The 27,536-nt window shown below is 47.6% G+C and overlaps 1 protein-coding gene across 5 annotated transcripts in view; it reads right to left on the bottom strand.

Annotated features, from left to right (window-relative positions):
- USP37 (ubiquitin specific peptidase 37) overlaps positions 1 to 27,536 on the bottom strand; it is a 539,331-nt gene that overhangs the window by 131,117 nt on the left and 380,678 nt on the right. For all 5 annotated transcript variants that reach the window (XM_029605048.1, XM_029605049.1, XM_029605047.1 and 2 more), the window contains one exon: positions 16,572 to 16,824. In XM_029605048.1, coding sequence (XP_029460908.1) covers positions 16,572 to 16,824 — 253 coding nt within the window. The remainder of the gene's footprint in view (positions 1 to 16,571; positions 16,825 to 27,536) is intronic.

Raw genomic sequence — 27,536 nt, 5'->3', positions numbered from 1 at the left:
CTGGCAGTCAAACTGGGCTGAGACCGGCCCTGGCCTGGAACTCCCAGGGCCTCCTCACATTGGGCACATAGGGAGTCTGCTTCCTCGCTCTGTGTGGCTCTGAGGTGGCATGCTGAGCAGAGGCCTAGAGCTCTTATGCCTGATTCTGGAGGGGCCGGCTCTGCGGCCGCATAGGCTCTCATACGCTCCATCGCGTCTGATCTATCAATGAGCGCCTATCAATGAGCGCCTATCAACGTGCGCCTATCCACGTGCGCTTAGCAATGTGCGCCTATCAAGCAATGGGCGCCCAAATATGTTCGGGCGCCTAACATATGCGCCCGTCGCCCCGCTTAGATCGAGGTGGCGAACCAGGGCAGATGGCGACGGCGAGCAGGCAGGCAAAATGGCGACCTCCTTGGCGGGCTGCCACGTAGGCAGACCCCGCTAATCCTCGCTCTTCAGAGACCAGTAAAGATGTACGCCTTACCTGATCTTCGGCGCTTCCCGGCTGCGACCCGGGCGGTCTCCGGCTGTGGGGGGAGAGGGTAAGTACCGTCACCGCCGCGCTCGAGGAAGTGCACCCGCTGCCTCTAAGCCGCGCCCGAACTCGTCTCGCTCGGGGGCTAAGTCCTCACCAGGACCGAGGCTGCCTCTATGCCGCGCCCGAGCCCTTCTCACTCGGGGGCTAGGTCCCTGCCGCGATCCGGCCACCGGACCGAGGCGCTTACCTCCGAGGGACCACGGAAATCACCTCGGGAAACTCAACTGGAGTGCGGGGCTCGTCTTCAGGTGGGAATTCTTCTAAGAATTTAGTCGTTATAATTTGGAAAAATGCTCAGCGAGCGTAAGGTAGCTCCAAACTGCTTTGGAGACTGAAATTACTGAGTTGCTGCACTTCCTGCTGGGGTATATGTACCACATGCTGACGTCAGATCCGTCTCCAACTGCTAGCACGAGCACACTATACCCATTTGTAATGAGTCCATCTGCTACACGCTAGGAAATGGGACAGTGCTGTATAGGGGTACAAATTATTTATTTATTTATTTATTTATTTATTATTTTTATTATACCGAGTTTCATGATGGAATCACATCAACCCGGTTTACAATTAACAATGTGAGTAAAGGCAGAGAGTAACATAGTAAAACATTTCCCAATTCAACGTCACATATAGAATGAAACTTAACAGGTATAATAACAATATTTAGGATGTGAGAAAGTTACAAAAAACAGGGAAAAATAACTAGGATCTGAAAGGGGAGGAAATTGAAGGAAGAATATTAACATTTTATCCAACTGTATCAATTAATAAATATGTATAGTATAAAAATATAGATGAGTAGCAAAAATGATCAAATATGATGCTGTTGTGAATTATAATAATAAGATGCTGTGACTGCGTATGAAGTTAGTGGGTTTATTACAGTTCACTAACTTTGTGTTTGTGCTGATGGGTGGGGAATTTAATCCAGTTCTGGGAACGCTTTTTTAAAAAGCCACGTTATATCGCAATGACAGAGATGAACACCTGGAAGGCGGTGTTAGCGCTTTATGTCTGGAATGGCATGGAGTCCAACAGGATAAACATCCTTCATGAGACTAAATGCACAATCAAATCTTTATGGGTAGAAATCCCTTGTGTGTTGGAGAAGACTCTAGTGATAGGAGTATACTACCGTCCACCTGGCCAAGATGGTGAGACGGACAGTGAAATGCTAAGAGAAATTAGGGAAGCTAACCAAATTGGTAGTGCGGTAATAATGGGAGATTTCAATTACCCCAATATTGACAGGGTAAATGTATCATCGGGACATGCTAGAGAGATAAAGTTCCTGGATGGAATAAATGACAGTTTTATGAAGCAATTGGTTCCGCAACCAACGAGAGAGGGAGCAATTTTAGATCTAATTTTCAATGGAGCACAGGATTTGGTGAGAGAAGTAATGGTGGTAAGTCCGCTTGGCAATAGTGATCATAATATGATCAAATTTGAATTAATGACTGGAAGTGGGACAGTTAGCAAATCCACGGCTCTTGTGCTAAACTTTCAAAAGGGAAATTTTGATAAAATGAGAAAAATAGTTAGAAAAAAACTGAAAGGATAAGCTACAAAGGTAAAAAGTGTGCAAGAGGCGAGGTCATTATTAAAAAAATACCATCCTAGAAGCACAGTCCAGATATATTCCATGCATTAAGAAAATTGGCAGGAAGTTGAGGTGAAAGAAAGGAAAATTATGTTCTTACCTGATAATTTTCGTTCCTGTAGTACCAAGGATCAGTCCAGACTGCTGGGTTATGCCTCCCCTCCAGCAGATGGAGTCAGAGAGAAAACTGAAAGCACCCCCTAGATATACTGGTGTGCCACCTGCAATCCCTCAGTATAATCGATATCAAAGCAGAAGAAGTAATACAACTCCTCCGCCAAAGTAGCCAATGATTAATTATGGCAACTGTCTAGATCAAGTAGTAAAGTTCTTTAACATTAAGTATTAACATTCTTCAAACAATACCATGCAGCAAATAAGAAACCAACCCCAAACTGAAACAAAATGGGTAACCACTTACCGGACCAAACTACCGGATACCTGAAAGAGCTGGTAAGAAATGGAATCAAGCGGACTCTCCTGAAACACAGAATTCGGGCGGGCGTCTGGACTGATCCTTGGTACTACAGGAACGAAAATTATCAGGTAAGAACATAATTTTCCTTTCCCTGTACGTACCAGGATCAGTCCAGACTGCTGGGATGTACCAGAGCCAACTTAAATGGGGTGGAACCCAGAGAGTCCCGCTTGAATTACACTGCTTCCAAAGGAATCGGCTGACGGCTGTTACGCTTGGGCTCCGGTCAGGAGTCGTGAACACCACCCAGCAGGGTGGCTCCAGGTGGAGAGAGACAGGAATGGCTAGAAACAGTGTCTGGTTCCAGGCTGGGTCAGGGCAGGCAGCAAGTAGCAGTGTCTCGGTTCAGGCTGGGTCAGGGCAGGCGGCAAGTAGCAGTGTCTGGGTTCAGGCTGGGTCAGGGCAGGCGGCAAGTAGCAGTGTCTGGGTCTAGGCTGGGTCAGGGCAGGCGGCAAGTAGCAGTGTCTGGGTTCAGGCTGGGTCAGGGCAAGGCAGGTCAGAAGGCCCGTAGGCCACACACACACAGAAGGCCCGTAGGCCACACACAGTAAGCAGGGCAAGGCAGGTCAGAAGGCCCGTAGGCCACACACACACACACACAGAAGGCCCGTAGGCCACACACCGAAAGCAGAGCAGGCAGGTCAGAAGGCCCGTAGGCCACACATACACACGGAAGGCCCGTAGGCCACACACCGTAGTCAGGGCAAGGCAGGTCAGAAGGCCCGTAGGCCACACACACACACACACAGAAGGCCCGTAGGCCACACACCGTAAGCAGAGCAGGCAGGTCAGAAGGCCCGTAGGCCACACATACACACGGAAGGCCCGTAGGCCACACACCGTAGTCAGGGCAAGGCAGGTCAGAAGGCCCGTAGGCCACACACACACACACACAGAAGGCCCGTAGGCCACACACCGTAAGCAGAGCAGGCAGGTCAGAAGGCCCGTAGGCCACACACCGTAAGCAGAGCAGGCAGGTCAGAAGGCCCGTAGGCCAGGTAAGAAAAGCGAGGAAGCAGGCCCGAAGGCCGCGCAAGGCTAGAGCAGGGAGCCCAGGTGAGCTCGATGCCGAAGCCCCGAGGGAACTGTCAGGCAGGGTTATAAGGGCCAACCCAGAACATAGAGTGGACAGGGGAGATGGCCTGGGCCTGTCAGGAGAGCCAGCACTAGAGGGACCCCTGGTGGTGAGGCGGTTGCACTGCAGCCAAAACTGTAACAACGGCCCTCAAACATCGAGCCAATAATGTCGAGTGAAGGTATGTAAAGACTTCCACGTGGCCGCCCTGCAAATCTCTTGGCTAGAAACCAGCTGACTTTCCGCCCATGAGGTAGCCTGAGAACGCAGTGAATGGGCTTTGAGTCCCTCAGGGACCAACTTACCACAACCAATGTACGTGGATGCAATCGAGCTCTTCAACCAATGGGCAATAGTCGCTTTGGACGCCTGAAGCCCCTTCTTGGGGCCCTGCCACAAGACAAACAGGTGATCCGACCTTCGAAAGTCATTGGTGACCTCCAAATATTGCAGGAGTACTCGACGAACATCCAAACGTCTCAGATCTGAACCTTGAGCAGACTCTAGCTCTGTCGCCGAGAAAGAAGGCAATTCCACCGTCTGATTAACGTGAAAAGCCGATACCACCTTAGGTAAGAAGGAAGGTACCGTACGCAACAACACACCGGACTCCGAAATACGCAAGAATGGTTCTCTGCATGAAAGAGCTTGTAGCTCCGATACCAGACGGGCGGATGCGATGGCCACTAGAAACACCGTTTTGAGAGTTAAATCCTTTAAGGAGGCCCGCCTGAGAGGCTCAAAGGGGACCGCGTTGAGGCCTTTGAGAACCAAGTTCAAATTCCAAGAAGGACAAGGAACCCTCAGTGGAGGACGTAAGTTCCGAACGCCACGTAAAAATCGTGCTACATCTGGGTGACACCCGAGAGATGACCCATCAACCTTACCCCGCAAACAACCCAGAGCAGCTACTTGAACCCTCAGAGAGCTGTAAGCCAAACCCTTCTTCAATCCATCCTGCAAAAACATAAGGATTTGACCTACCGAAGCCCGGCGTGGCAAAATTTCAGAGACACCGCACCAGGAGTCAAACACTTTCCACACTCTAGCGTAAGTAAGCGTAGTAGAGGGACTCCGTGCACGAAGAAGCGTGGAAATGACAGGTTCCGAATATCCTTTCTTTCTCAACTGTCTCCTCTCATAAGCGATCCGCCAGACAAAAGCGATCCGCCAGATCGAAAAATACCGGCCCCTGTCGAAGGAGGTGCGGAAGATGACCCAGACGTAAGGGCCCGTCCGTCGCGAGATTGACTAGATCCGCGAACCATGGCCGTCTTGGCCACTCCGGGGCCACTAGAATCACCCGACCGCGATGTGATTCTATGCGTCTTAACACCTTGCCTATCAGGGGCCACAGAGGAAACACATAGAGAAGGATGTGACGAGGCCATGGAAGCACTAGCGCATCTACGCCTTCCGATCCGTGTTCTCGCCTTCGGCTGAAGAACCGCGCTGCCTTTGCATTTAGCCGAGTCGCCATCAGGTCGAGACGCGGAATCCCCCACCGCAGGGTGATGAGACTCATTGCCTCGGCCGAGAGCTCCCACTCTCCGGGATCCACGCGTTGTCGACTGAGATGTTGTCTACTCCTGCGATGTGGGTGGCCTACTCCTGCGATGTGGGTGGCCGCGATGCGGGATAGATAACGCTCCGCCCAGGTCATTAACAACGACGCTTCGGCCGCCACCGGCCGACTTCTTGTGCCGCCTTGGCGATTTATATATGCTACCGTGGTTGCGTTGTCCGAGAGAATCCGTACCGCCTGACCTTGCACCATCGGGAGAAGGTGGCACAAGGCTAGACGTACCGCTCTGGTCTCCAGACGGTTGATGGACCAAGAGGCTTGGCGAGGGGTCCACGTTCCCTGTACCGCTCTGGATTGACAGACCGCTCCCTAGCCTGAGAGACTGGCATCCGTCGTCATGACAACCCACGGAGGAGGATCTAGGTCCACTCCCTGCAAGAGATGGTCCGGGATCAACCACCAAACTAGGCTTCACCGTGCTGGCTCCAACAGTGGCGACTGGACGCTGTAATCCCCCGATCTCTGGTCCCAGCGAGAAAGAAGAGCCGTTTGCAAAGGACGCATATGCGCAAAAGCCCATGGCACCATCTCCAGAGTAGAAACCATATGTCCAATGACTTGCAAATAATCCCAGGCCGTGGGTAACGGGAGATCCAGTAGGTTCTGTACCTGAACCATCAGGTTTTCCATTCTCTGCTGAGTCAGGAATACCTTGCCCTCCAAGGTATCGAAACATGCTCCCAAAAATTCCAAATGCTGGCTCGGAACGAGCTGACTCTTTGCAAAGTTGACTACCCAACCTAGTTATTGAAGTTGCTTCACCACCAACTGGACCGCCCGCCTGCACGAGTCCTCAGACTTTGCCCGGATGAGCCAATTGTCGAGGTAGGGATGCACCAGTATTCCTTGACGTCGCAGGAAGGCTGCAACTACTACGAGAACTTTGGTAAACACTCTCGGAGCAGTGGCCAAACTGAACGGGAGGGCGCAAAACTGGTAGTGTTCTCCTAACACCATGAACCTCAGGTATCTCTGATGACACTCCCTGATCCCAATGTGAAGATACGCCTTGGCCAGATCTAAAGAAGCCAAAAATTCTCCCTTGTGGACGGCCGCAATAACAGATCGTAGAGTCTCCATGCGAAACCGAGGAACGTGCAGGGCCTTGTTTACTCTTTTCAAATCCAGGATCGGCCGGAACGTGCCTTCCTTCTTTGGGACCACGAAGTAAATGGAATACCGGCCCGTCCTGGTCTCGGCCGGTGGAATGGGCAACACTGCCCCCAGGGTTCGTAACCGGTCCACAGTTTGGGCTATAACCAGTTGTTTTTCCCCAGGACCGCAAGGAGATATCATAAAAAGATCCCGGAGGGGCCAGGCAAACTCCAACTCGTAACCGTAACGAACAACGTCGAGGACCCACTGGTCTGAAGTGATCTTGACCCATTCCTCCCAAAACAGGGACAACCGACCTCCGATGTGTGGAAAGGAGGAATGGACCTGCGTGCCTTCATTGCAAAGGTTTGCCGGTGGCCAAATTCTGCGAGGATCCCAATCGCTGCGGCCGCCTGCCTCGAAAGGAAGGAGTCCAAGATTGAGACCTGGGCCCCTGCTGTTTCTGGGGAAAGGGACCTCCCCTTCCCATACGAAACCAGCGTTGCCCTCGAAACCGGGCCCGCGAATTTCCGAAAGAACGAAACTGCCGGGGCTTGTCCTCCGGCAACTTATACACCTTATTGTCTCCCAAGTCTTTGATGAGTTGATCCAACTCCTCACCAAATAACAACTTCCCCTTGAAGGGAAAGGAGGCTAGATGCGATTTAGAAGAGGCATCTGCCGACCAACGACGGAGCCAAAGTAAACGCCTAGCTGCAACCGCCGATGGCATAGTGCGGGCCGAGGTTCTCAGCAAATAATACAAGGCATCCGCAGTGTAAGCGACTGCCGCTTCTACACAATTGGCCTGTTCTGCCTCGTCCGGCGGGAGCTCCTGTGTGGTAAGCAATTGTTGAATCCAGCGGAGGGTGGCCCTCTGGACCATACTGCTACAAGCTGCTGCCCGGACTCCCAATGCTGCTATCTCAAAGATGCGCTTCAATAGGACCTCTAACTTTCGGTCCTGGAGATCCTTCAAGGCTACCCCTCCCGTGACGGGAATGGTAGTATGCTTAACCACAGCTGTGACTGCCGAATCCACCAAAGGGACCTTAAAGATATCCAAAGATTCTGATGGCAGGGGATATAACTTATTCATTGCCCTGCTAACACGCAAGGATGCTTCCGGAACTTCCCATTCCTTAGAAATGATCTGTAATACCTTGGGATGCAAAGGAAAGGTTTGTGGAGGGGCCCTGAGACCCGCCATAGCTACATCCCCTGTGGAAGTATCCATCTCTTGCTGCGGCGCCGGGGATTTCTAACTCCTTCAAGACATGAAGGATCAAAAAATTAAGCTCATCTTTGCCAAACAGGCGCAAAACCAGGGGGTCGTCCCCTTCGAGGGATCCTTGAGCGTCAGAGACCTCTGTCCCAGCGCCATCCTGCGAGCCCTGGGTAAGATCCGGGACCCCTGGATCCCCTGTACCCCCCAATATATGAGCTCCGGCTTTTTCTGGAGCCCCAGCCTTCTCCTGAGCCCCGGATTTTTTCTGAACAGGAGCCTTCTTGGGAACCTTTGTAGGGGGAGGTCATCTGGCTCCCAACCTGCTGCTGCCTCCAAAAACGCTTTGTGCATCAAAAGCACAAATTCTGAAGAAAAAGGTACTTTCCTTTTAAATGAACCCCCCACGGGTCGTGCCGGGGGGGGGGGGGGGGGGGGGGTGGGAGGGCTCGAGGAGGTTCCAAGTTGGAGCCACTGCGCGGGCTTAACGCAGGCGGTGAGAGAGGAAGAGAATCCTCTTCTTCTGACGGTGAATCAGAAGACTGCCGCGTGTCAAAGATGGCTGCCGGCTCATTTTCAGTGGGAGGCGGGGCCGACGAATGAGCTACAGACTGGCTCCCCAGCCGCGCCGAAGAGGGCATAGACGTGCCGCTGCGGGCAGCGCTCGGCCCCCTCGCCCCCGGGAATGCAGCGGGAGCAGAGACCCTCCCGGGAGAGTCGCGCCCCCGCCCTCCCGCAGGCCGTGCAGGCCGAAGAACGGGGCATCCCGAAGCAGGAGAGAAAAGCGCGCCAAAAGTGAGTCCCCTCAGCAAGAGTTAGTACTGCTTATTAATGCCGGGTGAACTCTGCCACCCCCTCCGGAGTCCCTGGTCGATTTGTAAGAAGCGCGGCAGGCTAGGGCTGTAGTACAGAGCACTGCCTGCTACCAACATGCCTTGTGTGTCCCTTTTCTCTCTTTTTTTTTTTTTTTTTTTTTTTAACAACAAAAAGAAAAGCCCTCTTCAGATGAAAAAATCTGGTAGAATTGTGGGGGGGAGGGTGACCGGCCCACCGGTAAACTCTCCCCCAGGACCAAAGGGACACACTGCTTCTGGGCAATTCAGTGAGAGCAGTGCTCTCAACGCCTGCCTTTACGCTGTGCTTAATGAAACAGAAGAACTACTAACTAAAAATCTATAGCATTCTTTTTTTTTTTTTTTTTAAACTAAGAAAGTAAGAGAGAAAGAAACTAGTTGATCTAGACAGTATAGTCAAGATAATAATAAATAACACCTGAAACGTTTTTAGTCAGGACAGACAGGACCGCAGGTTATGCCTCTCAATCTGCTGGAGTCAGAGGAAATACTGAGGGATTGCAGGGGGCACACCAGTATATCTAGGGGGTGCTTTCAGTTTTCTCTCTGACTCCATCTGCTGGAGGGGAGGCATAACCCAGCAGTCTGGACTGATCCTGATACGTACAGGGAAGCTGTTTTAGCCATAAGATCTTCATTCAAAAATTGGAAGAAGGATCCAACAGAAGAAAATAGGATAATGCATAAGCGTTGGCAAGTTAAATGTAAGACATTGATAAAACAGGCTAAGAGAGAATTTGAAAAGAAGTTGGCCGTAGAAGCAAAAACTCACAGTAAAAACTTTTTAAAATATATCCAAAGCAGAAAGCCTGTGAGGGAGTCAGCTGGATCGTCAGATGATCGAGGGGTTAAAGGGGCACTTAGAGAAGATAAGGCCATCGCGGAAAGATTAAATGACTTCTTTGCTTAGGTGTTTACTGAAGAGGATGTTGGGGAGATACCCATACCGGAGGAGGTTTTCATGGGTAATGATTCAGATGGACTGAACCAGTGAACTTAGAAGATGTGGTAGGCCTGATTGACAAACTGAAGAGTAGTAAATCACCTGGATCGGATGGTATATCCCCAGGGCTCTAAAGGAACTAAAAAATGAAATTTCAGACCTATTAGTAAAAATTTGTAACCTATCATTAAAACCACCCATTGTATCTGAAGACTGGAGGTTGGCTAATGTAACCCCAATATTTAAAAAGGGCTCCAGGGGTGATCTGGGAAACTACAGACCAGTTAGCCTGACTTCAGTGCTGGGAAAAATAGTAGAAAGTGTTCTAAATATCAAAATCACAGAACATATAGAAAGACATGGTTTAATGGAACAAAGTCAGCATGGCTTTACCCAAGGCAAATCTTGCTTCACAAATCTGCTTCACTTTTTTGAAGGCGTTAATAAAAATGTACATAAAGGTGAACCAGTAGATGTAGTGTATTTGGATTTTCAGAAGTCATTTGACAAAGTTCCTCATGAGAGGCTTCTAGGAAAAGTAAAAAGTCATGGGATAGGTGGTAATGTCCTTTCGTGGATTACAAACTGGCTAAAAGACAGGAAACAGAGAGTAGGATTAAATGGACAATTTTCTCAGTGGAAGGGAGTGGGCAGTGGAGTGCCTCAGGGATCTGTACTGGGACCCTTACTTTTCAATATATTTATAAATGATCTGGAAAGAAAAACGACGAATGAGGTAATCAAATTTGCAGATGATACAAAATTATTCAGAGTAGTTAAATCACAAGCAGATTATGATAAATTGCAGGAAAACCTTAAGAGACTGGAAAACTGGGCATCTAAATGGCAGATGAAATTTAATGTGGATAAGTGCAAGGTGATGCATATAGGGAAAAATAACCCATGCTATAGTTACACAAAAGAAAATTATTCCTTACCTGCTAATTTTCGTTCCTGTAGTAGCATGGATCAGTCCAGACAGTGGGTTATGTCCCCCTTCCAGCAGGTGGAGTCAGAGCAAAACTCAAAGGCTGGCCTCTTATAAGCTGGAGCGCCCTCTCTGTCCCTTCAGTATTAAGAACAGCAAAGCAAGAGAAAATGTTTGGATGGATCAAGGAATCAGTATAAAATACTCAACTTGTGAACCGCAACAAAATTTTGGAAGAAACATGCCAACATTCAAAAAACTTGCAACATGAACCAACTGGTAGGAACAGTAACAACAGCAGAGAGCATATAGGAAAACAGATGCAGGAAAGGAGAGCAGCTATCCCAAACCCATGAATCTGAGGGTGGGAGTCTGGACTGATCCATGGTACTACAGGAACGAAAATTAGCAGGTAAGGAATAATTTTCTTTTCCCTGTATGTACCCGGATCAGTCCAGACAGTGGGATGTACCAAAGCTTCCCTACGTAGGGTGGGCCCCGGATAGCCTGGCTCGAAGGACTTGAGCTCCAAAGGAACCAAACCCAGGAGGTTGCAGATTCAAGTGATAGTGTCGTGCAAAGGTATGCAACGATTTCCATGTAGCAGCTCTATATATCTCCTGTGGCGAGACAGATCGACTCTCAGCCCAAGAGGTTGCTTGAGCACGGAGCAAATGAGCCTTGATGCCTTCTGGAGGGCAACGGCAGACACCAATATACGCTGAGGCAATGGCATCCTTCAACCAGCGCGCGATCGTGGTTTTGGATGCCTGGTGGCTGCGCCTGGGACCGCTCCAGAGAACAAACAGGTGGTCCGATATGCAAAACTCATTGGTGACCTCCAGATAACGAATAAGAACCCATTTGACATCCAGTCTCCGAAGGTCCAGCCGATCCTCGGCGGCAAAGGAAGGAAGTTCCACTGACTGATTCAGATGAAAAGGCGAAACCACCTTAGGCAAGAAGGAGGGCACTGAGGACAGGGACACCCCGGAGTCCGTAAAACGGAGAAAAGGTTCTCTGCAAGATAGAGCCTGTAACTCCGAGATCCGGCGCACAGAACAAATGGACACAAGGAAGGCTGCTTTGAGGGTGAGATCCTTGAGAGATGCGCTCTGCAAAGGCTCAAATGGCGGGCCAGTGAGCACCTGAAGGACCAAGCTGAGACTCCTCGAAGGACAAAGGAGATGAATCGGTGGCCTGACATGCTTTACTCCTTTCAAAAATCGGACAATATCTGGATGTGCAGAAAGAGTAGCTGTCTCCTGATGACGAACCAGAGCTCCAACAAGTACTGTGACCTGAACGCGCAGGGAATTGTATGCCAAGCCCTTGTCCAGGCCACGCTGTAGGAAAGACAACACATGTGCAATGGAAGCCCGGCATGGAGAGATGTCCATGGAAGCGCACCAAGCCTCAAACACTTTCCAGATCCAGACATAGGAAATGGAAGTGGACGTCTTTTGCGCCTTGAGGAGCGTGGACATGACTGCTTCTGGATAGCCACGCCTCTTCAACCTCCGCCATTCAAAAGCCATGCCGCAAGACAGAAGCGATCTGCCCGGTCTAAAACTACTGCTCCTTGGTGCAGAAGGTTCGGTAGGTGTCCGAAGTGGAGAGGACCGTCGACCGATAGGTTGATGAGGTCTGCAAACCATGGGATCCAACCCCAAACAACCAGCTCTACAACCCCACCAAGAGATCTCATAACACCTCCAACAAAGGTCCATACTATCTCAATAACGTTAGCTATTATAATGATAATGTTAAGAAACTAAACAGCGTATGTTATTCAATGTTATAATGTTATAATTGTTAAAGCAAGGCGATTAAGGTGCAGCTCCGCCCACGCCATCAGCTTGTCCGCTTCCCACGCGAAATGTTGGCTCCTCATACCTCCTTGGAGAGTGATGTATGCCACCGTGGTTGCATTGTCGGAGAGGATCCGCACTGCTTGATGATGAACCAAAGGGATGAATCGCTGCAGGGCGAGATGGACCGCTCTGGTCGCCAGTCGGTTGATCGGCCATGAAGCCTGGAGTGACGTCCAAAGTCCCTGAGCCAACTGCCACCTGCACACTGCTCCCTAACTGGAGAGCTCGCATCCGTTGAGACGATCACCCACTGTGGGACCTCCAAATCCACTCCCTTCAGCAAGTGGTCGAGTCTGAGCCACCAGCCCAGGCTGCGGCTGGCTATGTCAGGCAGCGGAAGTAGGGCTTCAAAATCCTGAGATACCGGCTTCCAGCGGGAGAGAAACGCCCTGTTTAGGGGGCGCGAATGCGCAAAAGCCCACGGCACTAAATCTATAGTAGAAACTATAGTGCCTAGGACTTGGAGATAATCCCACGCGGTGGAAAGTTGGAGGCTCCGGAAGCACTGGACCTGCATTAGAAGAGACTGAGCCCGATCCTGGCACAGGAAGACTTTCCCGGCGTTGGTATCGAAGCGTGTTCCTAAGAAATCTAGGGTCTGAGAAAGAGTAAGGTTGCTTTTGGGGAAATTGACGACCCAGCCAAGGGAGTGGAGAAGGTGCAAAGTTCGTTCCACCGCTTGAAGACACAGTTCTTTTGACTTCACCCGAATGAGCCAGTCGTCCAGGTAGGGATGGACTAAGATTCCTTCCCGACGTAGAGCAGCTGCCACCACTACCATGATCTTGGGGAAGGTGCGGGGGAGCCATCGCCAACCCGAACGGTAGGGCCTGGAACTGGAAATGCTGGCCGAGGACCTTGAAACGCAGGAAGCGTTGATGTGCTTTGAAGATGGGGATATGGAGATACGCCTCAGTCAGGTCCAAGGAGGCCAGGAACTCCCCGCAGTGCACCGCCGCCACAACTGACCATAAGGTCTCCATACGAAAGTGAGGCACTTTGACAACCTTGTTGACCAGCTTGAGGTCCAGGATGGGATGAAAGGAACCTTCTTTCTTGGGAACCACGAAGTAGACAGAATAATGGCCTAATCCTTGTTCCCTCGGTGGCACTGGGAGAATGGCCTCGAGGGCCAAGAGGCGGTTGAGCGTCTGTTGGACCATGATCTGCTTCTGAAGGCTTCCACAGGGGGAGAAGAGGAACCTGTCCCTGAGGGGGTCGAGCAAACTCCAAAGCGTAGCCATGTCGTAGAATGTCCAAGACCCATTGATTTGAGGTGACCTTGACCCACTCCTTGTAGAAGAAAGACAGGCGGCTGCCTATCCTGGGAATGGAAGAGTGGGTTGGCAAGCCTTCATTGGGAAGACTTGGCAGGAGGCCCTTGAGGGAGGTTGTCTCAAACTGTTCTTCGGCCTCGAAAGGGATGAGACCAGTACTGAGAGAGTGAGGAAGGTGGCCTTTGTGCTGGAGGCCTGACGAAACTGTCGTTGCCCACGGAAGCGAGATCTGGAAGAGCTGAAGGTCCGAAAGGTCCTTGGCCGATCTTCTGGCAGCTTACAGACTTTGTTCTCACCGAGGGACTTGATGAGCTGTTCCAAGTCCTCACTGAAAAGCAGTTTTCCTTTAAAAGGAAGCGATTCCAATTGTGCTTTGGAAGATGAATCCGCCGACCAGTTGCGAAGCCAAAGGTGCCGCCTGGCTGAGACCACTGAAACCATGGACCTGGCAAGGACCCGGAGGAGGTCATAAAGAGCATCCGCCCCATATGCCATGACTGCTTCCAGGCGCTCAGCCTGCTGAGCTTCCTCAGGCGGCAAATCCTGGGCGCCGAGCAGTTGCTGTACCCAACGAAACCCTGCTCGCTGCATAAGAGAGCTGCAGACGGCAGCCTGGACCCCGAGAGCAGACACCTCAAAAATCCGTTTGAGGTAGACTTCCAATTTACGGTCCTGCAGATCCTTTAGGGCCGTTCCGCCAGTAACCGGAATCGTGGTGCGTTTCGTAACCACCCACACAGACGCGTCCCACTTTGGGGACCCTCAGGAGCTCCAGGTACTCTTCAGGTAGAGGGTAGAGCTTTATCCATAGCTCTGCCCACCTTGAGAGAAGACTCTGACGAATCCCATTCTCTAGTCAGTAGCATCGGATGGAAAGGGAAAGTTCGAGAAGGTGGGCACAGACCGGCGAGGAGCGGGTCGCCCTTTCTGGACGATGCAGTAGGAGGAGGGTCCTATGGGGTAACTATGTCCAGTTCGGCTAGAACGTGAGGAATTAGGGAGTCCAACTTGTCCCTTTGAAAGAGACACAAGACCCTTGGGTCATCCCCTTCCACCTGCACGGGAGAAGAAAGGTCATCCGTGTCTGGATCATCCGGAGCGGATACAGGTGGTAGACCCGTATCCTGGGAGCTGGCTGCTGTCCCCCTGCTCCAGGGGGGGCCGGGGGCTGACTAGCTCCTAGCGTACCCCCGGTTGTGAGATCCTCACATCATCCTGGGATCCAGAAGGCTGACCACAGCCTGGATCTGACCAACGAATTACTTTGGGAGGTAGAGGTCCCGCAGCAGAGCCCTGCTGGTGGCTCATGCTGGCCAAATATGCACTGTGTAACAAAATGAAATCAGTGGAAAAAGGACCAGGGAGAGGGCCCGACGGAGCAAACGCCGGGGTGGGGTTTCCCACGGGCTGCGCTGAAGGAGGCTGCGGCTCCGGGGAAGTCACTAGAGAGAGGTCCAGTGGAAAATCGAGGTCCTAGTCAGGGCCTGGATGCGCGGTAGCTGGCGGCAGGGAATCCAAAATGGCCGCCATTCCCGCGGACCACCAGCGTGCACCCCTGAGCCCTTGAACTCACTTCAGAAGAAAAAGCTGGACCTGAAAGTAATAAAAAGGGAACAGCACTTATCCCCAGAAAGAAAAGAAAAGAACCACTGGCTCCGCTTGCAAGTTGGAGCCTAGAACTGAGGGAGTGAATCCCTGAAAATTTGCTGAGAGTAAAATTTGTTATAAAGTTCACTTTTTTTTAAATTAAAGAGATCCATCCAAGAAAGAAATACTTCAAGAGAAATAAGAAGGAAAAAGAAAAGTTCCCCTTAGTAAGTTAAATGGAGGACCGAAGGATCTGCTACCTTTCACCTGCCGGAGTCAGAGAAATACAGAAGGGACAGAGAGGGTGCTCCAGCTTATAAGAGGCCAGCCTTTGAGTTTTGCTCTGACTCCACCTGCTGGAAGGGGGACATGACCCACTGTCTGGACTGATCCGGGTACGTATAGGGAATGTTAAGTTACATATTAGGAGTTACCACCCAAGAAAGAGATCTAGGCGTCATAGTGGATAACACATTGAAATCATCGATTCAGTGTGCTGCGGCAGTCAAAAAAGCAAACAGAGTGTTGGGAATTATTAGAAAGGGAATGGTGAATTAAACAGAAAATATCATAATGCCTCTGTATCGCTCCACAGTGAGACAGCACCTTGAATACTGTGTACAATTCTGGTTGCCGCATCTCAAAAAAGATATAGTTGTGATGGAGAAGGTACAGAGAAGGACGACCAAAATGATAAAGAGGGTGGAACAGCTCTCCTATAAGGAAAGACTAAACAGGTTAGGACTTTTTAGCTTGGAGAAGAGACGGCTGAGGGGGGGATATGATAGAGGTGTTTAAAATCATGAGGTCTAGAACGGGTAAATGTGAATCGGTTATTTACTCTTTCGCATAATAGAAGGACTAGGGGGCACTCCATGAAGTTAATATGTGGCACATTTAAAACTAATTGGAGAAAGTTCTTTTTCACTCAACGCACAATTAAACTCTGGAATTTGTTGCCAGGGGATGTGGTTGGTGCAGTTAGTATAGCTGGGTTTAAAAAAGGATTGGATAAGTTCTTGGACGAGAAGTCCATTACCTGCTATTAAGTTGACTTAGAAAATATCTACTGCTATTACTAGCAACAGTAACATAGGATAGACTTAGTTTTTTGGTACTTGCCAGGTTCTTATGGCCTGGATTGGCCAGTGTTGGAAACAGGATGCTGGGCTTGATGGACCCTTGGTCTGACCCAGTATGACATGTTCTTATATTCTTAAGTAACTGGCAAGTATCCAAACATTAAATAGATCTCAAGTTACTATTGCTTACTGATTAATAGCAGTTTATGGATTTTCCCTCTAGGAACTTATCCAAATTTTTTTTTAAACCCAGTTACACTAAATAACTAAATAGTACCAATTCATTTTAGCTTGTAATAGTCATTATCCTCTTAATTTGACAACATTTGTTACATTACGGATTTAAATAATGAAAATAATGTTAACATGATCAGAATTTGCTAAATCAGAAAAAGCTATTGAGTGAAACACTAGTTTCTTAACACACAGTACACTGTACCTGGCTCAGTTGTAGCTGCAGGTTTCTCCATCTCTATCGACTCTGAATTATCCAACATTTCCTGCATCTCTTCCTCTCCATAACCGGTATCTGGGCTGCTTGTTGGCTTCTCATCCTCATGGCTAATGGGCTGCAGCATTTCCTTTTTGCTCATCTCCAATACAGCCGCAATCACCTCTTCCTCAGTCATTCCACTGAAGCCAGCATCTGTCCGTTCTGATTTGTTACTTTCCATTTTGCCCTTCTTTGAACCCTTGGTGTGAAAAATAGTTTATTTTTCTCAAAATTATTGGAGAAGAGTTCACATATATGCTTTGCATCTATATAGAAGCTTTCAACACTAATGGTGATTTTCAGGATGTTAGCAGTCTATTCATCTACTAGAGGAGAAATTTAGTCTCACCTGCTAATTTTTTTCCTTGAATCCTGCTAGACCAGTCCAAATATGTGGGTTCATATCATCATGCCAGCAGATGGAGACTAAGGAGCACAATATTTCAATGGCATCACGGCTAAAAGGAGTGACATAGAAGAGGCACTTGCCGGTATCCTTATGTCAAAGCAATGGTGTAGAGAAAACTCCCTAAGAAACTACAACAAAAAAACCTCGAAGCAGAAGAGAAAATCTCAAACAGCAATCTCCCTTTTCAGCATTTCACTACTGATTAGAAAGGAAGAAGCAGAAAAAGAACAACCAGAAACACAGAAAGAAATGAGAGAATCCTCAGGTTCTCTCCATAGAGCGTGTAAAGAATTGCTACCTGATTCTCCTTAAACATTATTGGAGATCAAGAAAGCAGAGTTGCTTATCTGTAACAGGTGTTCTCACAGGACAGCAGGATGTTAGTTCTCACATATGGGTGACATCATCAGGATGGAGCCCAATCACAGAACACTTTTGTCAAAGTTTCTAGAACTTTGACTGGCACCTACTGGGCATGCCCTGCATAGCACCAACCCTGCATCCAGCAGGGGTCCCCCTTCAATCTCGTTTTATAGTAAAAGTACGTGCGAAAAATAAAATAAGAAAACGTAATCAAACCCAATTCCGTGGGGTGGTGGGTGGGTTTCATGAGGACTAACATCCTGCTGTCCTGTGAGAACACCTGTTACAGGTAAGCAACTCTGCTTTCTCACAGGACAAGCAGGTTGTTAGTCCTCACATATGGGTGAGTACTGAGCTGAAGATGCCCGAGCAATGCACCAAATGCACCCAAAGACGTGCGAGAGGCAAAAGAAAAGGGGTGGCATTCTGGTTAGGAGGGCATCCTGAACCCTGAATGGGTCAGTGGAAGGAAGTTGGGTAATTATACTGAAAATAAGTTGCGTAGAACAGACTGGCCAAAGATGGAATCTTGTCTGTCAGCCTTATCTAAGCAATAATGGGCTGTGAATGTATGGAGAGAACTCCAGGTCGCAGCCTTACAAATGTCAGCAAGCGGCAACGAACAGAGGTGTGCTACTGATGTCGCCATGGCCCTGATAGTGTGCTTTCACACGGTGTTGTAACGGAATGCCTGCTTGCTCATAGCAAAAAGAAATGCAATCCGCCAACCAGGAGGAAAGGGTTTGCTTTCCCACAGGATTTCCAAGCTTGATGGCATAAAAAAAAAAACGAACAATTGAGTGGACTTCCTGTGGGCTGACGTGCACTTTAGATAGAAAACTAGAGCACGCTTACAATCCAAGAAATGCAAAGCCTGTTCGCCTCGGTTGATATGGGGCCTGGGAAAAAAGGTAGGTAGGATAATAGATTGGTTAATATGAAATTCAGACACTACCTTCGGTAAAATTTAGGGTGAGTGTGGAGTACTCACCTGTCATGCAGAATTTTAGTGTAAGGCGGGTAGGTAACTAACGCCTGCAACTCACTAACTCTGCGAGCGGACATGATCACAAGAAGAAAAACTACCTTCCAGGTAAGATAGCATAGATCACAGGAGTGGAGAGGCTAAAACGGAGGTTTCATGAGCCGTCCCAAAACCACATTAAGGTCCCAAGCAGGGGGCAGGAGGGCGCAGTGGAAATTTTAAATGGAGCAAGCCTCTCATGAAACGTGATACTAAGGGTTGTGTTGACATGGAGACATCTCCTATACCCTTATGGTACGCAGACACTGCACTTACATGCACCCTGATAGAGGAAGTTTTTAGGCCTAATTGACAGGTGCCAGAGATAGTCCAGGAACCTCGCAGTGGAACAAGTGAAGGGGTCTATGGCCATGGAAGTGCCCCAGACTGTAAACCTCTTCCATTTAGAGCGATAAGACCTTGTTGAAGGCTTTCGTGAAGCCACCAGGACTCGGGATACTGACTCTGAAAGGTGAAGAGGTTGGAGTATTAACCTTTCAACATCCAGGCCGTCAGAGACAGAGCCTGAAGGTTGGGGTGATACAGGTACCCTTCGTTCTGAGTTATTAGAAGGGGATCCTTCCCCAGAGGAATGTGGCGGCGTTCTGATAGGTCCTGGAGGATTGGAAACCACACTTGGCGTGGCCAGTGGGGAGCTATCATGATCAATAATCCCTTGTCCTGCCGGAGCTTCACGAGAGTCTTTGAAATGAGAGGAAGTGGAGGGTAAGCATAAAGGAGACCACTGGACCAGGAGAGAGCGAAAGCATCTCTTGGTTGCGAGTGGTGACTGCAAACGAGGGAGCAGAAGTTGTCCACTTTGTGGACAGACGCAAAGAGGTCTATGTAAGGGTAATCCCAGCGTTGGAATATCGTGTCTGCTACCGTGGGGTTGAGAGACCACTCGTGCGGATGGAAAGTGCGACTCAGCTTGTCCGCCAAAAGATTGTCCATTTCCGGCAAGTAGGTTGCTTTGAGGAACATCGTTGGGAAAGGGCCCATGCCCATATCTGTGCAGCTTCCTGACACAGGAGGTAGGAGCCCGTTCCTCTTGTTTGTTGATGTACCATATCACAACCTTATTGTTGGTTTGAATCAGGATGGCTATGTTTGATAGGCAATCCTGAAAGGCCTTGAGGGCATATCTGATCGCCCGCAGCTCCAGGAAATTTATCTGGTGTTTGGCTTCCTCTGGAGACCAGGTTCCCTGAGTCTGCAGGTTGCCTACATGCGCACCCCACCCGAGGTTGGATGTATCTGTGGTTAAAGTAATTTGAGGATCTGGAGCCTGAAAAGGAAGGCCTTGAATGAGACTGGAGTGGTGCATCCACCAGGCTAGTGACAGATGGAGCTGTTTGGTAACCTGGATAATGCTGGACACTGGCTGACAAGCTTGAATCCACTGGCATTTTAGGGTCCACTGCATCACTCTCATGGTTTGGCGAAGACCACAGTTTCCTTCGGTATTACAAGACAACAGAAAAACCAACTGGGGCCCAAGAGCTCCCCAGAAAAACTGTGGTCCACAGGCACCCGAAGGAGAGAATGCATCTGCAAAATTGTGCCCATGTTTGGTTAATAGGCCCAATGGGCAGAAAAACCCAAGCAACTTTTAGAAGAATCATCAGCAACAATGGCAGCGTCTGTGAAAGATCCTACAAACCAAAGCACCAGACACAGTTGACCATGCACGACAGCATCAAGAGTTTCAGGGGATGAAAGGCAATCCCTCGAGCAGACTGAATCCTAAGAAAGGAGAAACAACTTGTATCTTGTAATGAATATGTTGACTTACTGGCAACCAGTGAAGATATTTTAAAATTGAAGTAATATGTTCTCTATGGTTTATATTGGTGAATAAACAAGCGGCAGCGTTCTGGACTAATTGAAGAGGATGTAGTGTGTGGTCGGGGAGGCTTAAATAGAGTGAGTTGCAATAGTCTAAACTAGTCTGCATAAAAGCTTGTAATACGGAGTGGAAGTCTTTTGGATATAAGAGGTTTTATTTTATTATATTTTTTAACAAAGGTATTTTATAGAAGGAATTTTGTTTTATTGATGAAATACTGTCAGTCATGGATAGACTGGAGTCTAAAATGACACCTACGTTACATGCCCGTCTAGAGATAGGGAAAGTGATGTTATCAAATGTAAATTCCAAAAGTAAGAGCACACCGCCGGGCATTTTGTTTCTGTCAATAATCGCACCTGTGCCATCAGTTCTGAATTCGGACCCCCGACAGGGACACCTATCTTGCTTCATGTGAAAAACGAACACCTAGATACCACAGTACCTAGGATGGCTGCAGATTGTTCTCAGCCAAGTTTACCATCCAACCTAGTTCCTGCAGCAAGGAGATTACCGTGCGTGGGGCCTGAAACTTCTCTTTCATGGCTCTTGGCCCAGATTAGCCAATCATTGCAGAACAGATGGATCAGAATGCAATTCTTTCTCAACACTGCTGCTACCAGAACCATGCCCTTAGAGAATGTTCTGGGCATGGTTCCAAACTAAACGGTAGCGATAAAAACCTGATAAAGTCGTCCCAAAACAGCGAAACACAGAAAACTATTGATGATCCAGCAGGATGCAGATATGCCTCTGACAATCCAGAGAATTAAGAAACTTCCTCAACTTATCAACGAGCATTAAGGTTTTTGTGTGGGAATGAGTCACTTGCAAAAGCCGGTTGACTCCCTTGAGATCCAGGATAGGGTAAAAGACCCCCTCCCCCTTTCTCAGGTACAATGCAATAATTGGAATATTGGCCCGTATTATCTTGAAACATGGGAATTGAGATCACAGCCCGCAAGCTGAGGAGGCCTGACAACATAGATTCCATTGTCTGTCTCTTCTGCGGAGAGCTGCAGGGAGACACTACGAAAACGTCCCAAGGAACACTGAGGAACTCCAGAACATAACCATCTCTTATCACCTCTAGATTCCACTGGTCTGAAATGATCTCGATCCACATCAGATATAAAGGAGAGACAGGCATAAGAACATAAGTAATTGCCATGCTGGGTCAGACCAAGGGTCCATCAAGCCCAGCATCCTGTTTCCAACAGAGGCCAAACCAGGCCACAAGAACCTGGCAATTACCCAAATTAATAGCAGTGGCTATTCCCTAAGTAAACTTGATTAATAGCCATTAATGGACTTCTCCAAGAACTTATCCAAACCTTTTTTGAACCCAGCTACACTAACTGCACTAACCACATCCTCTGGCAACAAATTCCAGAGCTTTATTGTGCGTTGAGTGAAAAAGAATTTTCTCCGATTAGTCTTAAATGTGCTACTTGCTAACTTCATGGAATGCCCCCTAGTCCTTCTATTATTCGAAAGTGTAAATAATCAATTCACACCTACTTGTTCAAGACCTCTCATGATCTTAAAGACCTCTATCATATCCCCCCTCAGCCGTCTCTTCTCCAAGCTGAACAGCCCTAACCTCTTCAGCCTTTCCTCATAGGGGAGCTGTTCCATCCCCTTTATCATTTTGGTTGCGCTTCTCTGTACCTTCTCCATCGTAGCTATATCTTTTTTGAGATGCGGCGACCAGAAATTGTACACAGTATTCAATGTGTGGTCTCACCATGGAGCGATAAAGAGGCATTATGACATTTTCCGTTTTATTAACCATTCCCTTCCTAATAATTCCTAACATTCTGTTTGCTTTTTTGACTGCTGCTGCACACTGAGCCGACGATTTTAAAGTATTATCCACTATGATGCCTAGATCTTTTTCCTGGGTGGTAGCTCCTAATATGGAACCTAAAATCGTGTAACTACAGTAAGGGTTATTTTTCCCTATATGCAACACCTTGCACTTGTCCACATTAAATTTAATCTGCCATTTGGATGCCCTATCTTCCAGTCTTGCAAGGTTCTCCTGTAATGTATCACAATCCGCTTGTGATTTAACTATTCTGAATAATTTTGTATCATCCGCAAATTTGATAACCTCACTCGTCGTATTCCTTTCCAGATCATTTATACATATATATATATATTTTTTTTTTTTTCTATACCGACATTCGATTTGCCATATCACATCGGTTTACATATAACGAGTGGTCTAAGGCAAGCCTTATGAAGACCTGATACATTATAACAGCTTAAATTAATTAACTAGCTAGGTACCAATAATAGTTATATAAGACAGTATTATAGATAAAATGCTAACATGACTTTTTACAGAATGAATTTGAATTTAAATTAACTACGTACAGTAGTGGGAGGGGGGCTATTTATCTGGTATGAATGCTTTCCGGAAGAGCCAGGTTTTGAGGTTTTTACGGAAGGATGGTGTGGAGGGGTCTGTTTTGAGAGCAGGCAGAAGTTGTTCCAGAGGTGAGGGCCTGCTACGGATGCGGCACGTTCTCTTGTGCAGATTTGATGTATTTCCCTGGTGGGGGGGATGGGGAGTAGGCCTGTGTTGGTTGAGCGGAGATTTCTAGCGGGGCTTTGAGGGGTCAGAGGTCCTTGTAACCAGCTGGCTTTGTCATTGTGGATTGTTTTGTGCATGAGCATGAGTGTTTTGTATTGAGATCTAAATGGGACAGGTAGCCAGTGGAGTTGTTTGAGTGCGGGTGTAATGTGATCTGTTTCTTTCCTATTCGTTAGGGATCGTGCGGCGGCATTTTGTAGGAGCTGGAGGGGCTTGAGGGTGGATGCAGGAAGGCCGGTTAGGAGGGCGTTGCAATAGTCTATCTTGGCGAAAAGAAGAGATTGTAGTACTGACTGGTAGTCTGGGGGGTGAAGTAGAGGTTTGAGTTTCTTCAGGATTTGGAGTTTGTAAAATCCTTCTTTTATTAGTGTTTTGATGTGGGGCTTGAAGTTCAGTTCCTGGTCCAGGGTGACTCCGAGGTCTCTAGCAGTCGAGAGTATATTGTAGTTGGATTGCGTAGAGAGGAAGGAGTTGGGTGATGATGTTTTTCTGGAGAGGTGAAGAATTTCTGTCTCACTGTAGTTGAGTGTTAGTGCCATTTCAGTGAGGATGGCGGTTATGTTTGTTTGGTGTGGTTCCTAACGGCGTAGGGTATTGCTAATGTCATCTCTGATGGGGAGCAGGATCTGAACGTCATCGGCGTACAGAAAGTAGGTGAGTCCTGTTTTGTCTAGGTACTTGCATAGTGGCAGCATGTAGACGTTGAAAAGGGTAGGGGATAGGGATGAGCCTTGTGGGACTCCCTGTGAGAGGGGGATTATATCTGAAGTTGAATTTCCTTGGGCTACTTTAAACGACCTGTTGGTGAGAAATGATTGGAACCACTGGAGAGTGATGCCACCAATGCCTATTTCTCTTAGCCTGTGAATTAGGATCTTATGATTGACAGTGTCAAAGGTGGCGGAGATGTCTAGTAGGATTAGTAGGAAGGATGTGACTTTTTTCAAATCCTCCAAGTACGGTATCCATGAGGGTAAGTAGCAGTGATTCGGTGCTGTTTTCTCGATGATCTTGGCCTATAAAGGAAGGTTCGAGATGGGCCGGTAGTTTGATGGGATGGTCTGATCAAGATGGGGTGTTTTTTTAGGATAGGTTTGACTATGGCGCATTTAAGGGATTCCAGAAGTACTCCTTGTTCGAGGGAGAGATTCGTGATGTCAGCGATGGGCCTCGCTAGGCAGTTCGGTTTAAGGGTTTTTGTTGGGATGGGGTCAAGCGGGTGTGCTGCTGGGTTGATCTTCTGAACGAGGTTTTCAATCTCGATGGAGGCTACGGTCCCAAACTGTGTCCATGTGGATGCTGTGGGGGGTGATTGTGAGGAGGGTTCGGGGTTGATTTGTGGGTCCTTTTGAACTTAGTTTAGCTGTTTTGTCTATTAGGTATTGGGCAAAATTGTGACTGGATATTGTGGAAGCCTCTGTTTGTGGGTGATTGTTGATGGGTCATGTCAGCTGAGTTACATATTCGAACAGGACTCTTGGGTTGTATTGATAGTTGTGGATTCTTTGGGAGCAGAAGTTCAGTTTGGCTTTGTTGATATCTGTTGTATATATGTATAGGAGGGTACAGTATCGGTCACGTAGTTGGCTTTTGGAGTTGTTTCGCCAGGCTTTTTCTGCTTGTCTTAGCCGGTGATTTATGTTTTTTAGGTCTTGGTTACACCAGGGTGCTTTGTGTCTTGCTGTGGTTCCAATTTCTTTTTCGATGGTTGGGCAGATCTTTTTCGCTGTTTCCATGTTGATTGTGGTCCATGAGTTGACTGCGTTGACGGTATTGGAGGTGTCAAGTTGCTTTAGGGCGTCTGGTAGGGTTTTTTCTAGTGTATCGCTGGAGCATGGTTTGGTGAAGAATATCCATTTTTTTTGTCTTTTAGAGTGTGGATGTGGGTATGGTCCACTTGGACTTTTGTTTTATTAACAAGTGATCCGACCAGGGAACCGATGACGTGATTGGGGGGGGGGGGGGGGGGAGTTGAGTATCATTTTGTTCTTGATGAAAATCAGGTCCAGGATGTGGCCTGATTTCTGTGTGGGGGAGTTGATTATTTGGGTGAAGCCCATGGCTGTTAGAGAGTTGAGGAGGAGCTCACTTGAAGGGGAAAATATATATATATTGAAAAGCACTGGTCCAAGTACAGATCCCTGAGGCACTCTACTGTTTACCCTTTTCCACTGAGAAAATTGACCATTTAATCCTACTCTCTGTTTCCTTGTCTTTTATAGAAACATAGAAACATAGAAATGACGGCAGAAGAAGACCAAACGGCCCATCCAGTCTGCCCAGCAAGCTTCACACATTTTTTTTCTCTCATACTTATCATTTTCTCTTAACTCTTGGTTCTATTTCCCTTCCACCCCCACCATTAATGTAGAGAGCAGTGATGGAGCTGCATCCAAGTGAAATACCTAGCTTGATTAGTTAGGGGTAGTAGGGGTAGTAACTGCTGCAATATGCAAGCTACACCCATGTTTATTCCCTTTACCCAGACTATGTCATACAGCCCCTATTGGTTGTTTTTCTTCTCTCCTGCCGTTGAAGCGGAGAGCCATGCTGGTTATGCATTGAAAGTGAAGTATCAGGCCCTTTTGGTTTAGGGTAGTAACCGCCGTAACAAGCCAGCTACTCCCTGCTTTGTGAGTGCGAATCCTTTTTTTTTTTTTTTTTTTTTTCTTCTCCCCTGCAGTTGAAGCTATTCTGGATATGCGTGAAGCCTCAGCTTTTCTTATTCCCCTGCTGTTGAAGCAGAGAGCTATGCTGGAAATGCTTGATGTATCAGCCTCTCCCATGCCATGAAGCAGAGAGCCATGCTGGATATGCATCGAAAGCGAAGTATCAGGCACATTTGGTTTGGGGTAGTAACCGCCGTAATAAGCCAGCTACTCCCCGCTTTGTGAGTGCGAACCCTCTTTACTTCTCCCCTGCCGTTGAAGCAGAGAACTATGCTGTATATGCTTGGAAAGTGAAGTATTAGGCTTATTTGGTTTGGGGTAGTAACCGCCGTAACAAGCCAGCTACTCCCCTCTTTGTGATAGCAAATCCTTTTTTCCACATTTCCTCTTGCCGTTGAAGCTTAGAGCGATGTTGGAGTCACAGTAAGCATCTGTATGTTTATTTAATAAGGGTATTGTCTCCGGGCAGTAGCCATCTTTCTGGTGAGCCACCCACTCTACATTGGCGGTCTCTTGACTTTATGGATCCACAGTGTTTATCCCACGCCCCTTTGAAGTCCCTCACAGTTCTGGTCTTCACCACTTCCTCTGGAAGGGCATTCCAGGCATCCACCACCCTCTCCGTGAAGAAATACTTCCTGACATTGGTTCTGAATCTTCCTCCCTGGAGCTTCAAATCGTGACCCCTGGTTCTGCTGATTTTCTTCCTACGGAAAAGGTTTGTCGTTGTCTTTGGATCATTAACACCTTTCAAGTATCTGAAAGTCTGTATCATATCACCTCTGCTCCTCCTCTCCTCCAGCGTGTACATATTTAGATTCTTCAATCTCTCCTTTTAACCAGTTTGTAATCCACGAAAGGACATTGCCTCCTATTCCATGACACTTTAGTTTTCTTAGAAGCCTCTCATGAGGGACTTTGTAAAACGCCTTCTGAAAATCCAAATATACTACATCTACCGCTTCACCTTTATCCACATGCTTATTAACCCCTTTAAAAAAATGAAGCAGATTTGTTAGGCAAGACTTCCCCTGGGTAAATCCATGTTGACTATGTTCCATTAAACCATGTCTTTCTATATGCTCTACGATTTTGTTCTTGAGAATAGTTTCCACTATTTTTCCTGGCACTGAAGTCAGGCTCACTGGTCTATAGTTACCCGGATCGCCCCTGGTGCCTTTTTTAAATATTGGGGTTACATTGGCCACCCTCCAGTCTTCAGGTACAATGGCTGATTTTAATGATGGGTTCAAATTTTAACTAATACATCAGAAATTTCATTTTTGAGTTCCTTCAGTTCCCTAGGATGCATACCATCTGGTCCAGGTGATTTGCCACTCTTTAGTTTGTCAATCTGGCTTACTACATCTTCCAGGTTAACAGTGATTTCGTTCAGTTCATCTGACTCATCACCCCTAAAAACCATCTCAGGAACTGGTATCTCACCAACATCCTCATTAGGTAAAAATGTAATTACTAATGTAAATGTAAAAATGTTATTACTAATGTAAATACCTATACCTAATGTTATTCTCTCCCTTTTCTTCTCTCCTCCCAGTTCTTTTACCTTGTTATTTGTAACTGCTTCCTTCTACACAAATAGGTTATTGAATTGTTCACTGTACACCCCTGTTATATGTAAACCGGCATGATGTGTTTGCAACATGAATGCCGGTATATAAAAATTTTAAATAAATAAATAATAAAATTAGTAAACAAGCAAGCAAAGAATTCTTTTAGTCTTTCTACAATGGCCTTATCTTCCCTAAAAACCTCTTTAACCCCTCGGTCATCTAATGGTCCAACCGACTCCCTCACAGGTTTCTTGCTTCGGATATATTTTAAAAAGTTTTTATTATGAGTTTTTGCCTCTATGGCCAACTTCATTTCAAATTCTCTCTTCGCCTGTCTTATCAATGTTTTACACTTAACTTGGCAATGCTTATGTTTTATCCTACTTTCTTCAGATGGATCCTTCTTCCAATTTTTGAAAGA

The sequence above is a fragment of the Rhinatrema bivittatum genome, chromosome 6 (genome assembly GCF_901001135.1).
Source record: "Rhinatrema bivittatum chromosome 6, aRhiBiv1.1, whole genome shotgun sequence".
Taxonomy (NCBI): Eukaryota; Metazoa; Chordata; class Amphibia; order Gymnophiona; family Rhinatrematidae; genus Rhinatrema; species Rhinatrema bivittatum.
This window is presented reverse-complemented; position numbering and strand designations above follow the sequence as displayed.